At 44.1% G+C, this 20,046-nt stretch overlaps 1 protein-coding gene across 6 annotated transcripts in view; it reads left to right on the top strand.

Moving 5' to 3' along the window:
* Positions 1-3,425: 3,425 nt before the first annotated feature.
* The window catches only part of LOC140426342 (uncharacterized), a 33,447-nt gene continuing 16,826 nt past the window's right edge, over positions 3,426-20,046 (top strand). The window contains exons 1-6 of one of the 6 annotated variants that reach the window (XM_072510984.1): positions 3,431-3,754; positions 13,590-13,910; positions 14,497-14,546; positions 14,636-15,730; positions 17,480-17,689; positions 19,315-19,365. In XM_072510984.1, the coding sequence (XP_072367085.1) occupies positions 14,528-14,546; positions 14,636-15,730; positions 17,480-17,689; positions 19,315-19,365 (1,375 nt within the window). In that variant the 5' untranslated portion in view covers positions 3,431-3,754; positions 13,590-13,910; positions 14,497-14,527. Of the gene's footprint in view, positions 3,755-7,841; positions 7,924-13,589; positions 13,911-14,496; positions 14,547-14,635; positions 15,731-17,479; positions 17,690-19,314; positions 19,366-20,046 lie in introns of all 6 variants that reach the window. The other 5 variants (XM_072510985.1, XR_011948188.1, XM_072510987.1 and 2 more) reach the window with 5 other exon arrangements.

Here is a 20,046-nt window from a genome sequence, read left to right as displayed (position 1 = left end):
TACTTAAATGGAGATACATGACAGAACTTTGAGGTGCAGAAGGATCTGTGAGTCATGGTAGAAGATTCAGGTACATCAAAGGCAAATGGAATGTTGTTGTTTATTCTAAGGGGAATGGAATATAAAAGCAAGGATTTTTTGCCACAGTTGTACAGGGTGGAGACCACATCTGGAATACGGTGCACAGTTTTGGTCTCCTTATTTAAGAAAGGGTATAAATGACTTAGAAGCAGTTAAAAAAAGTTCACTTGATTGATTCCTGGGATGGTGGGGGATGTGGGGGGGGGGGGCGGTGCTGTGGTATTCCATCTTATGAGGAAAGGTTGGGCCTGTATCCATTTGAGTTTAGAAGAATGAGAGATGATATTATTAAGACATATAAGATCCTGAGGGGGATTGACAGGGTGGATGCTGCCTCCATTGCTCCTTTATCGGAGAGATTAGAATGAGGGACACAGTTTAAAAATAGGTGGCCCCCGTTAAAGACTGAGGTGAAGAGAATTTTTTTTCTGAGAGAGTCACCAGTCTTTGGAACTCTCTTCCACAGAGACTGTTGGAGGCAGGGTCATTGAATATTTTTAAGACACAGATTGATAGATAGTTGGCTAACAATGGAGTCAAAGGACAATGGGTCTAGGCGAGAATGTGAAGTTGAGGTCATAATCAGATCAGTCATGGTCCCATTGAATGGTGGAATAGGTTCAACGGCTGAATGGCGTACTCCTGCTCCTGATTCATATCTTAATATGTAACACCAAGACACATTGAAAAGCTATGGGAATTGGGACTCCATGATGATTAATATGTTGGGCAGCCCATGGCAGGAGTCTGTTGGAAGGCAGTTGATGGTGGGAGATCATGTGATGACATTTCCCAGAATATGTCCAGCCAGAGTAAGCAACCCTATTCCGTGGATCATTTAAAAGGCTTGAACAGCAATGGAGCCATTACTATGATGGGCAGCACGGTAGCATTGTGGATAGCACAATTGCTTCACAGCTCCAGGGTCCCAGGTTTGATTCCAGCTTGGGTCACTGTCTGTGCGGAGTCTGCACATCCTCCCCGTGTGTGCGTGGGTTTCCTCCAGGTGCTCCGGTTTCCTCCCACAGTCCAAAGATGTGCAGGTTAGGTGGATTGGCCATGATAAATTGCCCTTAGTGTCCAAAATTGCCCTTAGTGTTGGGTGGGGTTACTGGGTTATGGGGATAGAATGGAGGTGTTGACCTTGGGTAGGGTGCTCTTTCCAAGAGCCGGTGCAGACTCGATGGGCCGAATGGCCTCCTTCTGCACTGTAAATTCTATGATATGATCCCAGACCAAACCCCAACAGTGGCTAGGATACTGGACTGAAACCCCAATATTTGAGTTTATTTGTAAGGCTGTGCGGAAAGAATTATTCACTCCAGGGCCGAAATTCTCCTACCCGCCCCGCCACATTTCTGCCCCGACCGGCCGGCGGGAGTCTCCGTAACACCAGCCGGTCAATGGGGTTTCCCATTGTGGGGCAGCCCCACGCCGTCGGGAAACCCCCGGCGCCGGCAAAACGGAGACTCCCGCCGGCGGAGAATGACGCCCCAGGAGTGGTTGCATGAAAAATTGGGCTTGAATATTTCTAAAGCAAAACTTTATTATGAATACAATATTAAACTTTTTCATTTCACACACAAAGAATAGCTTATAATTACGCCATAACACTACGACACAATTTCCCATTGAACACAAGGAAAGAAACATATAGCTTTCAATATATTTTAAAATTAGCACGCATGGAGTAATACTTGCTTCATAAAACCGATTTGGCTCTGATTAAGAACCCTTCAGACTCTGGCTGAATATGTTCAAAAAGCAGGTTCACCTGGTGTGTTTCAGCTTCTTCCTTGTCCCCATACAAGAGTGCTCTGCTTTACAGATAATTACTCTTTTATAATCATCCTACTGTGAGGGAATTGTGGACTCCAGGTCAGGCACATCAGAATTCAGCTCATTTTCCCAAAGCCTCTCCAAAACTAACTACCTCTCTGCATTCCTAAGCTCCATCCAGCAATGACATCATCTCCCCAAGTTGAAAAAAAATTATCTCGGCAGGCTGCAAATCACATTAACTCCCCAAGGTCTTCCCCAGTCAAACTACAATTCTCTGGTCAATTTCACCTGCTGTTTCCGAGAAGCAAAACAAAATTATTTTAAAAATCGTGACCACTGCAGTCAGGCACACCCTTAAATTGTCCCAATATTTAGAAGCCAATCCTCCATTCGTCACAGCCATTAATGGCAAAAAGTTAGTGACAACTTCCTTGAGGACATCAAGGAGGCTGTCTGTGGGGGAAGAGGACTACATGCCCACTTCATGCAATTTGGGTATTTACAGGAAGGACAGCAGTTAATTCAGATTTACTTCCCCCAGGCCCATTTTATATTTGAAAAAGGGAAATGGTGAAAACCGGGACATTTGAACTAATTTTTAGGAAATTGACCAGACATTTAATGAAAGACTAGGCATGTCACTCGACAACTGCTGGACAATCCTGAACACAAACCACCAACCTGTCCCGGCTGGCGCATGCACAGACACAATCTGCATGGAAGAAATCCATGACAAACTGTGCCCTGGGAAAGTCTGATTAGGGACATAGGACAAAAAGGTGAATTATGGGACAGTCGAGGGGAAGTCTGGGCAGGTCGGTCACCTGGCCTCTCAAACTAGTCTTCTTCAAGAGAAACTGTCCCAAATTCTCCAATCTCCTCTCCACTTAACTGAAGTTCCTGATCCCTGGAACCATTCTTGCCTGTTCTGCATCCTCCTACATCTTCACATCCTTTCCAAAGTGTGGAGATGTTCAGCAGATCAGGCAACTTGATAGCTCAGTCGGTAGATTTTTAATCTGAGGGTCCAAGGATCAAGTCCCTGTCAGGGTGTTTCTTACTGGGTGCACTGGGTGGCACGATAGCGTAGTGGTTCGCACTGTTGCTTCACGGTGCCAGGGTCCAAGGTTCAATTCCCACTTGGGTCACTGCCTGCGGAATCTGCACGTTCTCCCTGTGTCTTCGTGGGTTTCCATCGGGTGCTCCGGTTTCCTCCCACAAGTCCCGAAAGACATGCTGTTAGGTAATTTGGACATTCTGAGTTCTCCTTCCGAGTACCCGAACAGGTGCCGGAGTGTGGCGATTAGGGGATTTTCAGTAACTTCATTGCAGCGTTAATGTAAGCTTACTTGTGAGAATAATAAAGATTATTATTATAGAGAGAAAACGAAATCAATGTTGACTTTCCAGGTCTTTGGTCAAAGCTATGGTTACTTTCTATTCAAAAAAATAATTTGCTCATTTAAATGTGATGCTTTCTCTCCCTCACACTCCGTTGAGAAAGTGAGAGGTGTCGTGTTGGGTGCTGTGCTACACATCTGTCCATATGTGTGTTTGCGCCATGATGTTTATCTGAATATAATGACAAGAGGGAGGCACATTTCGAAACTTGCGTTTGATGTGCACGGGTTGTAGTTTGGTTGAGAGGAGACACTGTAGTGCGACCGAGCCTGCCTCCATCTTCTGTCCACATCAGACTGGGGCTGTTGAGAGCGCAGAGTCCGGTTCCGAGATCCAGGCCGCTACCCCTAAAGCTCAGCCCAGCTCCCGCCCCAGGAGAGGCCGCCGGACCTAGTCCCCGAGGCCTGATTGAGTCACAGAGGGAATCAGTGAGCCGAACCCAGAGACGTTATTCAGCCCCACACTGAGCCTCTGCTCGCCTGGGCCCCGGGTAAGATTTAACTTCGCTCGTTGCAGGGTCAGTGGAGAAACCGAGCGGGGGCTGCATAGTGGGGATGGGTTGGGAGGCGTGCAACGGGGCGGATGGGAAGGGGGGAATGCAATGGGGGTGGGGGGTGGGAAGGGGGGAAATGCAATGGGGGTGGGGGGTGGGAAGGGGGGAAATGCAATGGGGGTGGGGGGTGGGAAGGGGGGATGCGGTGGGGGATGGGAAGGGGTGATGCAATGGGGGTGGGGGGTGGGAAGGGGGGATGCAATGGGGAAGGGGGGATGCAATGGGGGTGGGGGGTGGGAAGGGGGGATGCAATGGGGGTGGGGGGTGGGAAGGGGGGATGCAATGGGGGTGGGGGGTGGGAAGGGGGGATGCAATGGGGGTGGGGGGTGGGAAGGGGGGATGCAATGGGGGTGGGAAGGGGGGATGCAATGGGGGTGGGGGGTGGGAAGGGGGGATGCAATGGGGGTGGGGGGTGGGAAGGGGGGATGCAATGGGGGTGGGGGGTGGGAAGGGGGGATGCAATGGGGGTGGGGGGTGGGAAGGGGGATGCAATGGGGGTGGGGGTGGGAAGGGGGGGATGCAATGGGGGGTGGAAAGGGGGGATGTAATGGGGTGGGTGGGAAGGGGGGGATGCAATGGGGGGGTGGGAAGGGGGGATGCAATGGGGGGGGTGGGTGGGGGGGTGGGAAGGGGATACAATGGGAGGTGGGAAGGGGGGATGCAATGGGGGGTGGGAAGGGGGGATGCAATGGGGGTGGGTGGGAAGGGGGAGATGCAATGGGGGTGGGTGGGAAGGGGGAGATGCAATGGGGGTGGGTGGGAAGGGGGAGATGCAATGGGGGTGGGTGGGAAGGGGAGATGCAATGGGGGTGGGTGGGAAGGGGAGATGCAATGGGGGTGGGTGGGAAGGGGAGATGCAGTGGGGGTGGGTGGGAAGGGGAGATGCAATGAGGGTGGGTGGGAAGGGGAGATGCAATGGGGTGGGTGGGACGGGGAGATGCAATGGGGGGGGGGGTGAGAAGGGGGAATGTAATGGTGGGTCGGGATGACTGGAGTGGGGGGGGGCCATGATGGGGAGGGAGGCTGGGGGTGGGGAGCAGGGCAGGGTGGGAATGTGGCTAAGGAGAATGGGGTGCAGGAATGGTGAGATGGATGGGAGGCTGCGGTGGTGGGTAGAGGAGGAGGGGCTGTAGGGGAATGGTGTATGGTGGGTTGTAGGAGCTGGAGTGGGAGGGATGTGGTCTAGAGCAGGAGGGGGAGGCTGGAGCCAGAGGGAGAGGTGACTGAAATTAATTGAGGGGATAGTAGGGGGTGTAGATTGTGATGGACGGCTGGAAGTGGAGTTGCTGGAGTTCGGAGGGGGGGTGGGTCAGGTCAGTTCCTATCTGAGGAGATAGAAACAGAGTTAACATTTCAGGCCAGTCACTGTTTTCTCACACCACAGATGTTGTCTAATCCACTGGACAACTCCAACATTTTATAGTTCTGAGCAATTGATGTATTGTTTAGAGATGTGCAACTGTAGATTCTGATACAGTCAGAAACGGGGAATGTATAAAAGCAGACAAAGAAATGGCTGAGCAACTAAACACATACTTTGGTTCTTTCTTCACAAATGAGGACAAAAATCACATACCCAAAATGTTGGGGAACGCAGGGTTTAGTGAGAGGGAGGAACTGAAGGACATCAATTTTAGTAGAAAAATGGTATTGGGGAAATTGATGGGATTGAAGGCTGATGAATCCTCAGGACCTGATAATATATATCCCAGAGTACTTAATGAAGTGGCTCGAGAAATAGTGGATGCATTGGTGGTCATCTTCCAGGATTCTATAGACTCTGGAACAGTTCCTGCAGATTGGAGGGTAGCTAATGTAACTCCACTATTTAAAATGGGAGGTAGAGAGAAAACAGAATTATAGACCAGTAAGCCTGACATCAGTCGTGGGGTAAATTCTCGAATCTATTATCAAAGATTTTATAGCGGAGCACTTATAAAATAGTGGCAGGTTCGGACAGAGTCAGCATGGATTTATGTAGGGAAAATCATGCTTGACAAATCTACTGGAATTCATCAAGATGTAACTAAGGGTGGATGTGCTATATTTGGATTTTCAGAAGGCTTTTGACAGTGTCCCGCATAAGATTAATGTGTAAAATTAAAGTGCATGGGATTAGGGGTAGTGTATCGAGAGGGGTAAACAAAATGGTTGGCAGACAGGAAAAAAAGAGGAATGGGGTCTGTAGAGATCGGTGCTAGGACCCCAGCTATTCACAATGTAACTTAATGATTTAGATGAGGAAACAAAATGTAATATCTCTAACTTTGCAGATGACCCATGGAGGGTGAGCTGTGAGGAGGATGCAGAGATTCTTCAGTGTGATTTGGAAAAGTTGAGTTGAGTGGGCAAATGAAAATCGCTTATTGTCACAAGTAGGCTTCAAATGAAGTTACTGTGAAAAGCCCCTAGTCGCCACATTCCAGCGCTTGTTCGGGGAGGCTGGTATGGGAATTGAACCGTGTTGCTGGCCTGCCTTGGTCTGCTTTAAAAGCCAGCTATTTATGCAGATGCAATATAATTTCAAGAAATGTGAGGTCATTCACTTTGGTAGCAAAAACGAGAAGGCAGATTATTATCTGAATGGCCATAAATTAGGAGAGGGGAATGTGCATCGAGACCTGGGTGTCCTCGTACACCAGTCACTGAAGGTAAGCATACAGGTACCGCAGGCGGTAAAGAAGGCAAATGGTATGTTGGCCTCCATAGCAAGAGGATTTGAGTACAGGATCAGGGATGTCTTGCTGCATTTATGCAGGGCCTTGGTGAGGCCACACCTGGAATATTGTGTGCAGTTTTGGTCTCCTTATCTGAGGAAGGATGTCCTTGCTCTAGAGAGAGTGCAGCAAAAGTTTACCAGGCTTATTTCTGGGATGGCGGGACTGTCGTATGAGGAGAGATTGAATTGGTTAGGATTGTATTCGCTTGAGTTCAGAAGAATGAGGAGGGATCTCATAGAAACCTATAAAATTCTAACAAGACTAGACAAGATAGATGCAGGAAGGATTTTCCCAATGGTGAGTGTGTCCAGAACCAGGGGTCACAGTGTGAGGGTACAAGGTAGACTATTTAGGACAGAGATGAGGAGAAATTTCTTCACCAAGAGAGTGGTTGGGCCTGTGGAATTCACTGGAAGTAGTTGAGGCCAAAACATTGTATGTTTTCAAGAAACAGTTCAATATAGCACTTAGGGCAAAGGGAATCAAAGGATATGGGGGGAAAAGCGGGATTAGGCTATTGAGTTGCTTGATCCGAATGAATGGCGAGCAGGCTCGAAGGGCCAAATGGCCTCCTCCTATTGTCTATGTTTCTATATCCTACACATTGCGTCGTCACATTTGTCCTGTTTTCTGCACAGGACAGTTTACATGGAATCTGTTACCCATAGCTTGTAGATGATGCAAAGAGTTTGAAAGCTATCAGCTATTTTTGTTGAGGATTGGCACCAAGGTTGTTGGGTTGTATCGTAATGCTTTTGTCCTACTGAATCTATTCAGACTTTTTTCAATTGAGTGGGTTGTGATGCAATAACTTTGGTAATAGACTAATAACAATTAAATTATTCCTGCCCCGATATTGCTGTCCTTGTAATGGAATTCTAATAACCCTGAATTCTATTTGTTGTCAGGAACATTCTTTATTGAAGTCACTAATGTTTCTTATTGAACCTCTATGCCAATAATCTATTCCACGTACTCGCCACCTTTTGCACAAAATTCTATCTCCTACATTTCATATTTTGTCTTTAATTTGTAACTATGACTCCTTTTGTACTTCTGAAAATAGCCGCAAGCTTACTTGGATCTAACCTGTCAAAACACTTCAGAATTTTAACAACTTCCATCATATTCCCTCTTGGTCTTCTCTCGTCAATAGAATAAAGACCTGAGGTCGTCACCCTTTCCTCAAATGTCATTAAAGCAATGAAGTATACTTCGGCAGTATAGCAACAGTTCTGTAATGTATCAAAAGCAGTCAATGAAATTAATGACCAGTTAATCATTTTTTAGTAATGTTATTTTAGGGAAGATTGTTATCTGGATTCCAGGTGAACTCTTTGAATGCTACTGTGGACTCTTTAATGGCCAATTAAATCAATGGTACAGGTAAGAACAAGAAATGGATAACATTAATCTGGAAAGGAACATAGAAGCAATTAATTGTGTCAAACATGGTAGTTCTTCAACCAATTATGCTAATTCCATGAGTATAAAAATATTCTGATCAGAAAAGAAGCAAAATGTTAACCGATTAAATATTGAGGATGGGATTTATTTTTCAGCAAAAGTAGTAAATTACACTACGTTTTAATAATTAACAGCTGACTAATATTGCATACACAGAAATGATTTATTTCAAACTTGGGCGTTTCTGAGTTATTGTCCTTCACTTTCTGGAGACTAAGTTTAACTCCCTTCCCCAGTGGCAGTTAGTATTTTCACTTGGCTCTACAACACGTAGGCTAATTTGAAGTGGAACCTGGACCTGAAGTTTCCTGATTTGAAATGGTTCAGACTAGTTAGCTGAATAAGCAATTTATACTCCGCTTGGACTTGGAATCCAGATGAGCAGTTTCTTCAGAGGGTGATTTGCAACTTTTAAAATACAAATACCAATTAAGTGGAATGGAAGGATCCAGTTTCCTTGAAGCATATGTTCCATTCACCAGTATTCATACAAGTTTTTATTTGGATTATGGTATATGGTGAGGAGATAATCTGTTATGGTAGTTTCTTAATGGTCTTTGACTGATTCTTTGACAGTCTAACCTTAATGTGAGTCTGTCTCTTATTACTGTGGGGAAGCGGAGATGAATGCATTCATATTCCCTGGTGGTATGTAGAGACTCACACATCTGCCTCCAATTATCAGAAATGTAACATAGCTTTTTGTTTGAACAACAGGATCTCTGAGAATGCTTTGTGATGTTTTGTTTCAAATGTTATTCTCCTCTTTCTACATTTTCATCAAATATACAACAACCGAAAGGTAACCAACAATAACAAATTCAATATCAACCCCCCCCCCAACCAGCATCCCCATCAAAATACAAACCCAAACACCACCCCTACATTCCAAATACAACAAAACAACAAAGACCAAAAACAGAGTCCACAGTCATCCCATACACAGTAAACAATGTACTTACCCCTGTCCTAGTATTCAAAGGCATCCAATCCTGTGCAAGATAAACAATGCCCATGAATTGTAGAACACTCCCGTCCTCCCCCTCAGTTCAAACATCACCTTCTCGAGCGTCAAAACTTCCTGCAGGTCCCCCTGCCAAGCCAAGGCACGGGGGAGAAGCTGAAGCTGACCTCCACCCCAGCAGGACCCACCTTTGGGCAATCGGCGAGGCGAAAGCTAAGGCATCTGCCCCCGCACTCACCTGCAGCCTGGGCTGGCCGACACCCCGAAAATGGCTTCTCGGGGCTCTGGTTTGAAACTCACATGCACCACCCCCGAGATGACCTTAAAACCTCCCTCTAATACCCCTCCAGTTTTGGGCAGAACCAAAACATGTGAACATGGCTTGCGGGGCTCCTTCCACAGTGCTCACGTGTATCCTCCACCCCCTCAAAGAGTACACATCCTCGCCCTCATGAGGTGCGCCCTATACACTACCTTTAACTGCATCAGTGCCAACCTCGCGCACGAGGTTGAGGCATTTACTCTCCAGAGTACCTCACACCACAGACCTTCTTCCATAACCTCCCCCACCTCTTCCTCCCACTTGATTTTAATCCCCTCCAAGAGCTGCAGATATCTAAATACTTCTTCCTGCCCCAGTCCATATTTCTCCCCTAACTCCTCCAGCCTCGCAAACCGACTCTCAGGAATAGATCCTTTAATACCCTAACTCCCCTCTCTTCCCATCTCCGGAACCTCCCATCCCACTTCCCTGACTCAAACCTTATGATACCCCCTAATCGGTTTCTCTCTTGACCCTGCCCCCAGATTAAAGTGCGACCTAAACTGCCTCCAAATCTTCAGCGTTGTCACCACCACGGGACTCTCAGAATATTTACCTGGGGCCAGTGGGAGCGGCACAGTTGCTACCGCCCTCAACCTCGACCCCCTGCACAGACTCTCCTCCATTCTGACCCACTAGGACTCTTTCTCTTTCCCCCCCCCCCCTTCTGACCCAACTGCTCAACTTTTCAGCATTCGCCGCCCAGTAATAATACAATAAATTTGGGAGACCCAAGCCTGTCGTCCTCTCTGCACCAGTACCTTCCTGATCCTAGCCACTCCCCCAAAACTCCCAAATAAACGAGGTAATCAACTTGTCCACCTCCTTGAAAAAGACCTTTGGTAAAAAGATCGACAGGCACTGAAATATAAACAAAAAATGCATTCATTTTAATCGCCTGCACCCGACCTGCCAGCCACAAAGGGAGACTATCCCACCTTGCCAAGTCCGCCTTCGCCTTCCACACCAAGCCAGTAAGATTGTACCTACGGAGCCTCCCCCAGTGCCATGCCACCTGCACATCCAGATATCTGCACCTCCAGATATCTAAAGTGGATCACTGCCCTACCGAATGGCAGCTCCTCCACCCACACCTCTGGCCGTGCCACCACAAAGTATTCACTTTTATCCAAATTTATCTTATACCCTGAAAATAATCCCTGCACTTGGAGCAGCTCCAGTACACCTCCCATCAACGCACTCGGCTCTAACACATACAGTAATAAATCATCCGCATACCCCCAAATGCCTCAGCGCAATGGCCAAAGGCTCAATCGCTAGTGCAAATAACAGAGGGGACATAGGACGCCCCTGCCTGGTCACGATTTGTGATGTTAAAGGCTAAAGCATTTATTTATTCCTTATTTCATTCCAATCTTCTTCATTGTTCATATCAACAACAACAAATTTACGTTTTTAATTTAAAAAAATTTTAATGTAGAAAAATGTCTTGAGGTGCATCACAAGTCTAATTGGACAAGGTTTAACTGAAGAAGGAAATATGGGTAACGGTTACTAAACTTTTGGTCCTGGAGATCAGTTATGAGGAGGATGGATGTAAAGAAGCCTCGTGAGAGCATTCTAATCCTTTTGAGTCTTAGCTGGCTGAAAGTATGGCTGCCAAAGGTGGTGCAAAGGGATTCTGGGGTGCACAGAGGCCAGAGTTGGGGGAAAATGCAGAGTTCTTGGAGGTTAATCGGCTTGGAGGAGGGTAGACATAGAGGATGAAAAGACCATAAGGTACATTTGAACCCAAGTTGAGAGTTTTAAATCTGAGACAAAGGGGACTGGGAACTAATTTAAATTGATGTCAGATGTGATGGGTAAGTGGGACTTGGCACCGGATGGAACAGTGTTTTTCAAACATTTTGTCCTGGGACCTACTTTTACCAGCCGGCAGACATTCGGGACCAATGCCAACTGACGTTCATGCCCCATGTCGACTGACGTTCATGCCCCATGCAGGCTGGCCTTAGTGACCCACGCCAGCCGACCTTCTCGACACACCATTATTGGTTACCTTTTAATGCGACAGGTGAGCCTGTTTGATCCTCACAACCTCACTTGCTTTGTCATTCAATGTTACATTTTTGCTAAGGACTTCAGCTGGCAATTTACGTTCTCGCTGCATCCTTTGAAAAAAATCAAGATGTTTGTCCTCGAACTTGCCATGCTTAGTCTTAAAATACCTTTGAAGATTTGAGGGTTTTAAACTGTAATTTGCCAGTACTTCCCTGCTTATAACGCACATGGACTTTGCATTGGCACAATTAAAGCCAAACCTTAAGAAATCATCTTTATTTTGCTTTGTTTTTGATTTCAGTTTCTTCTCAATGAGTTTTTCACCAAAGTCCCTGGGGCTGTGTATACAGCTCACACCAGCACTTCGTTGTCCTGCCGCGGACTCTCCTTGGAAGCTCTCTCCAGTAGATTCAGTTGTGAGATCCTGGTTTGTTTGTGTCTCTGGCCCTCTCTTCCTTATTACAAAATAATCCATCTTCGGTTCTTCACACAGTCCTGTTGCTTGCTTGCTGGCAGCTGCAAAGTGGAGAAATCTCTCCTCCATGATTTACGCTCAAAGCACGGACGTAGAAGGTGCGTGGTGTCAGTGTTTTGCCAGGCGCGTGACCTCTCTGACGCCTCTGCTGGAAAGACTCCGCTGTTCGTATTCCACTGTTTGTATTTAAAATCCAGTCGCAGCCGGCATTCTTTTTTTTACTTGGAAACTTTATTTCCAATACCTGATTTTTCCAAGTTTATGACTTTTTCTGACTGAAAATTAAAACAATTTCATTGAACATGCGCATCCTTACATTACACACAAACTTTGTTTTAAATAAATTCCCATTTCTTCAGGAATTTAAACAAGCAGCAAAAAAAGTACAATCTTGTTTTCACTTTACAAATTATGACTTTAGAGGAGATGAAGTAACTTGTCCAACACATACTGTGTCACAAAATTTCTTATTGGTTCCATTGCATTGCACTACCCAAACATCCAAGCCATCTCCTCCTCCGTTCTCACCAAAAGTACTTGCTTCCTGGTATCCAGAGAATGGCGACACAAAATGATGGCTGTAGGTTTCTCCCAGTGTTGACATGTGTCAGCAGTATTGACTGGCTTTGTTCGATCGGTATTCCTCACCGACAAACCTGGCCAGGCTTCCCTCTCACTGTTCAGTAGCTGCATCCACCCCAGTCACAAGACTGCTGACCACTGCCTGACCAGCACTTCACGTCATGGGAGTGCAAGCGGATGTTGTGCTAGCCGTTGAGTAGCTTGACCACGGAGGCGCAGGTCGCATACTGCCGATCGGTGGCGGGGGACGAGCCGAGCAGCATGCAGAGGGCGAGCACCGGAGAGGAGCTCCAAGGTGGGGCCACTACTGTTTGTATCGCGTGACCACGTGGCCGCCCGTCAGCCCCTGTCCGCGGCCGGCATTCTTAAAAGCCGGTCGCAGCCTTTGGGGACTTCTTCCCGTGATCGGGAATGCCACAATCGATCGCGACCCTGAGTTTGAAAAACCCTGGGATAGACTATGGGCAGCTGCATTTTGGATGAGCTGAAGTTGAGTGAGTGAAGAATGGAAGATTGCCAGGAGACCATCGAAGGTCCTCTATTATAAGAGCAGATGTAGGGATGCTTGCTGATGATCGCACATTGATGGCACAATGTTCAGCCCATTCGCGACTCTTCAGATACGTAAGCAGTAAGTGCCGATATGCTTCGAGGCCTGTACAATGTTCAGGCTAATAAATAGCAAGTACCGTTTATGTCACACAAGTGCCAGGCAATGATGGTTTCCAAAAAGTGAGATTCTAACCATCACCTCCTGACATTCAATGAAGTTCCAATTGCTAAATGCCTCAATATCAACATCCTGGGATTGCCATTGACCAAAGCAGAACTGGACCAGCCACATAAATATTGTGGCTACAAGAGCAGATCAGAAGCTGAGATTCTGTGGAGAGTAACTCAACTCCTGATCCTCCCAAATCTATCCACCTTGTACAAGACACAAGTCAGGAGTGTGATGGTATATTCTCCACTTGCCTGGATGATTGCAGCTCCAACAACACTCAAGAGCTCGACTCCATCCATCCAGGCAAAGCAGCCCACTTTATTGGCATCCCATCAAATCGCTGGCTTTTAAAGCAGACCAAGGCAGGCCAGCAGCACGGTTCAATTCCCGTACCAGCCTCCCCGAACAGGCGCCGGAATGTGGCGACTAGGGGCTTTTCACAGTAACTTCATTGAAGCCTACTCGTGACAAGTGATTTTCATTTTCATTTCCACAGACATTCACTCTCTCCACCAGCGATGTGCAGTACCAATAGTGTGTACCATCTACAAGATGTACTGCAGCAACTCACTAATGCTCCTTCAACAGCACCTGTCAAACCAGCGATCTCTACTACCCAGAAGGACAAAGACAGCAGCTCATGGGAACGCCATCACCTGCAGGTCTCCCTCCTAGCCACACAGCATCCAGTACAGGAAACAGGGGTTCCTTCACTGTCACTGAGTCGAATTCCTGGATCTTCTTTCCCAACAGCACTCTGTGTGTACCTACACCACATGGACCGCAGTGGTTCAAGAGGACAGGTCACCTCTCAAGGGTAATTAGGGATAGGAAGTAAATACTGGCCTAGCCAGTGACGTCCACATCCCATGAATGAATACATTTTCTAAAATGGAGTCTAGAGATGAAAATGCATGGATGAAGGTTACAGCAGGAGATGGGTTTGTGTAGGGAGGGAACATAAGAGTAAAGCCCTTCAGTCCCTCCCACTGCCATTCAGTGAATTCATGGCTGATCTGCAACTCAACTCCATACACCTGCCCGTTTCAATATTCCTGAATAGTTTTGGCTGACAAAATTCTATCAATCTCCGATAAAGTTAATAAGTGATCTAGAAGCATTTGTGAAGGGAGTTGCAAACTTCTATAACCCTTTGTTGTGCAGAAATGTTTTTAATTTCACTTCTGAAAGATCTGGCTCTGATGTTTAGACTGCGCTTCGTCGTTCTAAATTTCCCAACCAGTGGAGAAACTATTCCCTTTATCGGCTGAGATGGACAATATTGTGGAGGTGGTATTTGGCAGTTATTGTAATGGTTTTCCACTTTTTCTGAGTTAAAATATTCTCCTTTCTCATTCAAAATGTAATTTAAACTAGCAACTTTGCATTTTCATTTGTTACAGGTAATACAAGACGGAATTTGACATCAGAAGTATGGAAGTCAAAACTAAAGGTATGTCAAATTAGAAAGTGTTTGATACACCATGGCAAGGATTTACATTATTTTTGGTGAACCTTTAAACCTGTTTCCTTCCTTTTCAGATTATACATTCTCAAAAGAAAACCATTCCAATTCAGTGTTTCACTTAACACGTGAACACCTTGAACTGCTAGTGATTTGGTCCCATTGTCATGGTAACCAGTGTACATTTACCCCAACTTGGAGGGAGATTGTTGAAGAACACCAAAATGGAATCCTGGCTATTCTATGGGAGTGTGAAGCTGGTCACTCCTACCATTGGTGGACTGGAGGCATGTGTCCATTACCGAGTGATCAAGATAAATTCAGAGGCCAGCCGCCTTCAAAATCCAAGCAGTTGGAAGATATGTTAACATCATCTGTACAGATAAGAAAACCACACAGAATTAAGACTACTGATGGTGATTTAACTAAAGAAACGGATTCATTGGATGGCTGTTGTAAGCCTTTTCTATCTCCTGACATTAAAGCAGTCCGAAATGGAGCGTCAGTTTCACAAATTCCTTCTACCCACCATTCATGGAGAGAAACAATATTTAGTGGCGACAGAGGGAAATTGGGTGTCAGTGGCACAATGGGTGAAACACAAGCTGGCAAGAAACCAGATATTCTGCACATAAAAACTGAAAAAGAAGAAACCTCAGACTTCAATGCTCAATGTGTAATGAAAGATGAAAACAGAAACCAGAATCGAGAATTGAAAAATTATCATTTGGGTAATAATTCTTTCGCTGCAGGACAATCAGCTGGACACAATATATCTTCACCTGACACTTGCAGTGTATCAAATGGCTACAGAAAACGGTCATCATCAGTTCCTGATGATCAGTGCTCCAGTTCATCAATAATGTCTCACTGTAATAATGGCAAAGTACACATTGCAGAACTACACCACTCCCCCCATCCTATGTCCAGAGGATCTTGCTTAACTGGCAGCTTAGTGGAGAACACCATGAAGCCATCAGATGTGTCAACTGGAGAGTACTGCATTGGGTCAGCCAAGCTGGCAAATCATGACCGGAGTGGATCAAATCTGGGGCCACTTTTGGATTCTGACTATGCTAGGTCCTTAACCCATAATCGTGTTAATTCTGATGTTGGCAATCCTGAATTACACTGTGACCCTCCAGAACCATCTGGGCAGGAGGGGGTTCTCGGTAACAACATTTAAAAACACCTTTTGCTAGCATATCAGAAAATGTTCCAAGTGTTTTCACAGTCACTTAAACTGCTGCTTAGTAACTATGCAAGTATACTGTATTTTGTACCTTTTTCCTTTTTTAAACTGAAGTAATGCAGTAGTGCTTTCACAGACCACACAATGTATTTGGGTGAATGTTCATCCATGCTTGATGGTTTTATTCTCAAAAGAGATTTATGCAACTATCTAGGATTTTGCTTTTATATCACTATTTTAATTCGAAATATATTCAATGCAGAATAAGATAAACTGTTGTATTCTTAGTATGTACAATTGTCAGTGTGGCCTATAACTTTGCAATATACATATCAGAGGCAGTGGCATGGTGATATTGCGGCAATGCTCTGGGGACCTGGGTTCGAATCGCACCATGGCAGATGCTTAACTTAGAATTTAATAAAAACCTGGAATTCAAAGTCAAGGAAGACCATGAAACCAAGTTGATTGTTGTAAAAACTCATCTGGTTCACTGATGTCCTTTTAGGGAAGGAAATCTGCCATTCTTACCTGGTCTGACCTATATGTAACTCCTGACCCACTGCAACATGGTTGACTCTTAAATGCCCTCAGTTGAAGGGCGATTTGTGATGGGCAATAAATGCTGGTCCAGCCAATGATGCCTACATCCCATGAACGAATTATAAACAAAGCTTCATTAAGTTTACTTAATTAGAACATCAGTTGCATTTATTACCACACTAATTGTTGACATTTCTGGCAGAAGTAGCATTGACTTTTTACTATATTTTTTATTTAGACATAGAAGGTTTATTTCAACTGGGGAGGATTTTTGTTTCTTTAAGAAGTACATCAAACATTCTATATTTTCCTTAATTGTTCAATGATCCAGCACAGTGTTGAATATATCTTTGAGTCAATCACATGTAAGACTGGTTACATGTTATATGGGAATGTTATGCTACTAGTAGGATTAGATTATTAAACAGCCACATGCCCATTCTTTGTTGAGGAAACATGGTGAGCCTGGTAGTGGTGCAGAATTCCACCTTCCGTGTTTTATGGTGTAAAATAGGGAAGGGGAAAACCTCATGTTAAAATTCTCCCGCCCCAGTTTAAATAAATGTAATATGCCTATCGCGAATAACTGAATCATTATTTTAATTTGAAAGCCCCTTCTAAAAATCAAAATTGCAGCAGAAGAGAACAGTAGAATGAGATAAGTGAATGCAATTTCCAATTGATTTATGTAGAGTTTGGTCAGGAAGCATTTTTAACATCCTAATCTGCATTGGCTGTGTTGTCTACATGAAGGATGCATGGCAGTTTGTTGTGTGGCTGCTACAGACTGATTTAGCATAAAACCTTTGCCTGACCCTGATTCAAATTCTTTCAGGAATTCATTCTGTATGAATGATCAATTTGTAATTTGGAATTCGAAATGCAGGTTCAGATTTGAAGCAATGCTGTTCAGGATTATCAAAATATAGAAGTGGTGTCATTTTACATCAGTGATGAGTCATTATTGTCAATGACAAAAATTGTAATTGAGGAATCATAGTTTTTGTTCAATTAAACCAATATGAAGAGTTGAAACCTGCAATGCAGGACTGCATTACAGTTGAAAATTGTTAAGTAGTAGTTAGGTAGTGCCAAGCTTAAATTTTTTAAAAAGTTGTTAATTTTGTAATATATTTAACACCGTACTTTAAATAATTCTAACAGTACCTTGTTTTTGTATTGCCAGAGTTCTTGCACACGATTTTGAAAGCTGATGTCGTGGATGAGATCTTCTCTAATGTTCGTTTAGCAAATGAAACTGATGTTGAAGTCTTGACAGAGAATCTTAGTGGAAAAGAGGATTTGCTGCTGGATGCTGGAATCCAAACAAATGCAAGATTGTATTTCAGTGCTGGTGGATGGGCAGCAGTTTCGGCAACACTTGAAGTGTTGGGAAGTGAGTGAGCCTTCATGTTGATTATGATTTCAAATTGTCCCTGTTTCGTATATAGGGCAAATCTTCTGCATGAAAGTGCAGGCAAAACAATATCCTGCTTGGAGTATCTTTGACTCCCAAATTGCATTTTACATGCCTTAAAGGGATATATTTGTAAATCAATTCCATTGTAGCGATTTGAGGGGCAAGTATTAGCCATTTGCTATGTTACAGTCTGGAAATACGGCAAAAAAGAAAGAAATGCTGTTGAAGTGGGATAGTAGAGAGAGAACAAGATCCATTCTTGGGAGGCTTTACTGATCGGCTAGTGTCAGAGACAAAGGGATATAACTTGTTTGGTTTTTGCATGTCAAACAAAAAAGCTTCTCACCATGCTTAAGAAGTTCCTCACTAAACTACTTTGAGTACTCGTAAGCCAAACGACCCTTGCTTACCTGATGAGTATGCATTAATTCCCTGCAGTAACAAACTTACTTGCCTAAGCTCAGTGAATCTAGGAACAGGAAAGGTCCGAGGGAAGTTAATTGATTATTAATTGGAGATTAATTGGTTTAGAGTTTACTAGTATAGAACATTTTTTATCTTAACAATGCTCTTGTAAGTTGGACGATTAAAGCAGTAACTCTCAAGGTTTCTGAGGAAAGGAGAAAGAATCCCAGGTCTTCGTGATTATCTATCTTATGGATCATCAGACTGACTGATCCACTGTCGATCCTGAAATTCTATGGATCTATCTGGGTCTGGTATTGGATTACTAAACTTAGAAGAAAAAATTGACCCAAGTAAAATTTTCCATCTCTTGGCATGTCATCTTGGAGAAACTTGGTTTTAAAGTGTTTGATTATAATCTTTGGGGACGGAATATGAAAGAACAAAGGTCCATTATTGAGTTGATGAAAGAACAAAGAGGATACTCTGTGGTGTTGGTGGGCAGAGAAAATATGTAGACGAAGAAAATCTGTAAAGGGAGATCTTACTGAAAAAAATAGAATTTACTTTTTTTAGGTCAAGGAGGTAATACCGGGAAATATCGTTTGAGAGGGTGCGACATCCTGATTGTTGCTGAAAAAGCCCTGTGAATTCAATATTTCATTGGCCACTATTTTAACCTTTTCAACTGCAATCAATGAAGCAGTTGCTACAATAATAATTTGAATATTCTCCTGTTTTCCAACACATATCCTTTATGTAATCATAGTACAAGTATTGCTTATACTGAGAATTTTGGTAGATCCTAACTTGAAGAGTATAGGGTTGATTTTCTCAATGTTCCTGATATGGAACCTCAATCAACCAGCGCACGTTTCAGGAGATTGTGGACACAAGCTCTACCAAGCACTCTGGCTGAAAGAGACCCCGGGTAATGAATGTACCTGTCAAAAATCAAACCTGTATTCAAGGAATTCTCTTGCCTTCGATCATTAGAAGTTCACATATCCCCAACAAAGTATCCTCGAATCCAATCACAAACTAAACCTATTTCATTAATTCCTCATGAGTAGCTCGGTTTAAAAATAAATTGTAAAACGAAAAGCAACATATTTGAAGGAAAATTTTTAAAGTTTAAATTAAAAAGTTTGCGAAAATGGCAGTTTTTCTAATGTCGGTGTTCCTTATGATCACAGCGCTGGAAAGGAGCAAAGGTGACCAAGATATGGAAGACAGAATAACAGAAGGTATCTAATTTTAAAAAATAACATGCATCTTCAACTGCAAGATTTGTTTTCAGAAGGAGATCTATTGAATTTTTAGTTGCGTTCTCCCCAGTATCCTGCCTAATATGACTACCATTACTAAAGCACGTTATCTGGCCAATCTCACAGTGCTGTTTGTGAGACCTTGCTGTGCTCAACTTGGCTGCTGCATTTCCTAAGCAGACTCTATGTCTCAAAGTACTTTGTTAGTTGTAAGCCCCATGGAAAGTCTTGAGGTTGTGGAAGGGCCGATATAAATGCGAGTTTTTGAAATTTTAAAAGCTGAAATGTGTGCTAAAACATAAGCAAAAAAAAGTAAACAGTGAACAATAATTTCCAGTATTGATTGATCTCCCTTGCTGTTCTTGGCTCATTTTTGCAACACCGGTATGGTGAAGTAGTGGTTATGTTATGGGATTCATAATCCAGAGATCTGGAGCTCCAATCCCATTTTGACAGTTCAAGAATATGACTTCAGTTTTTAAAACAAAAATAAGGAACCAAAGACCTGATAGCAGCAAAAGTGACCATGAAGCTGTTAGATTACTGTAAAAGATAACTGATGTACTAATGTCCTATAGAGATGGAAAATTGTGTCTTTACCTGTTGTGATACAAATTAAGATTTTAACTACCCTCTGAAACAGCCTGGCAAGCTGCATCG

Source organism: Scyliorhinus torazame, chromosome 7 (genome assembly GCF_047496885.1).
Source record: "Scyliorhinus torazame isolate Kashiwa2021f chromosome 7, sScyTor2.1, whole genome shotgun sequence".
Classification (NCBI taxonomy): domain Eukaryota; kingdom Metazoa; phylum Chordata; class Chondrichthyes; order Carcharhiniformes; family Scyliorhinidae; genus Scyliorhinus; species Scyliorhinus torazame.
This window is presented reverse-complemented; position numbering and strand designations above follow the sequence as displayed.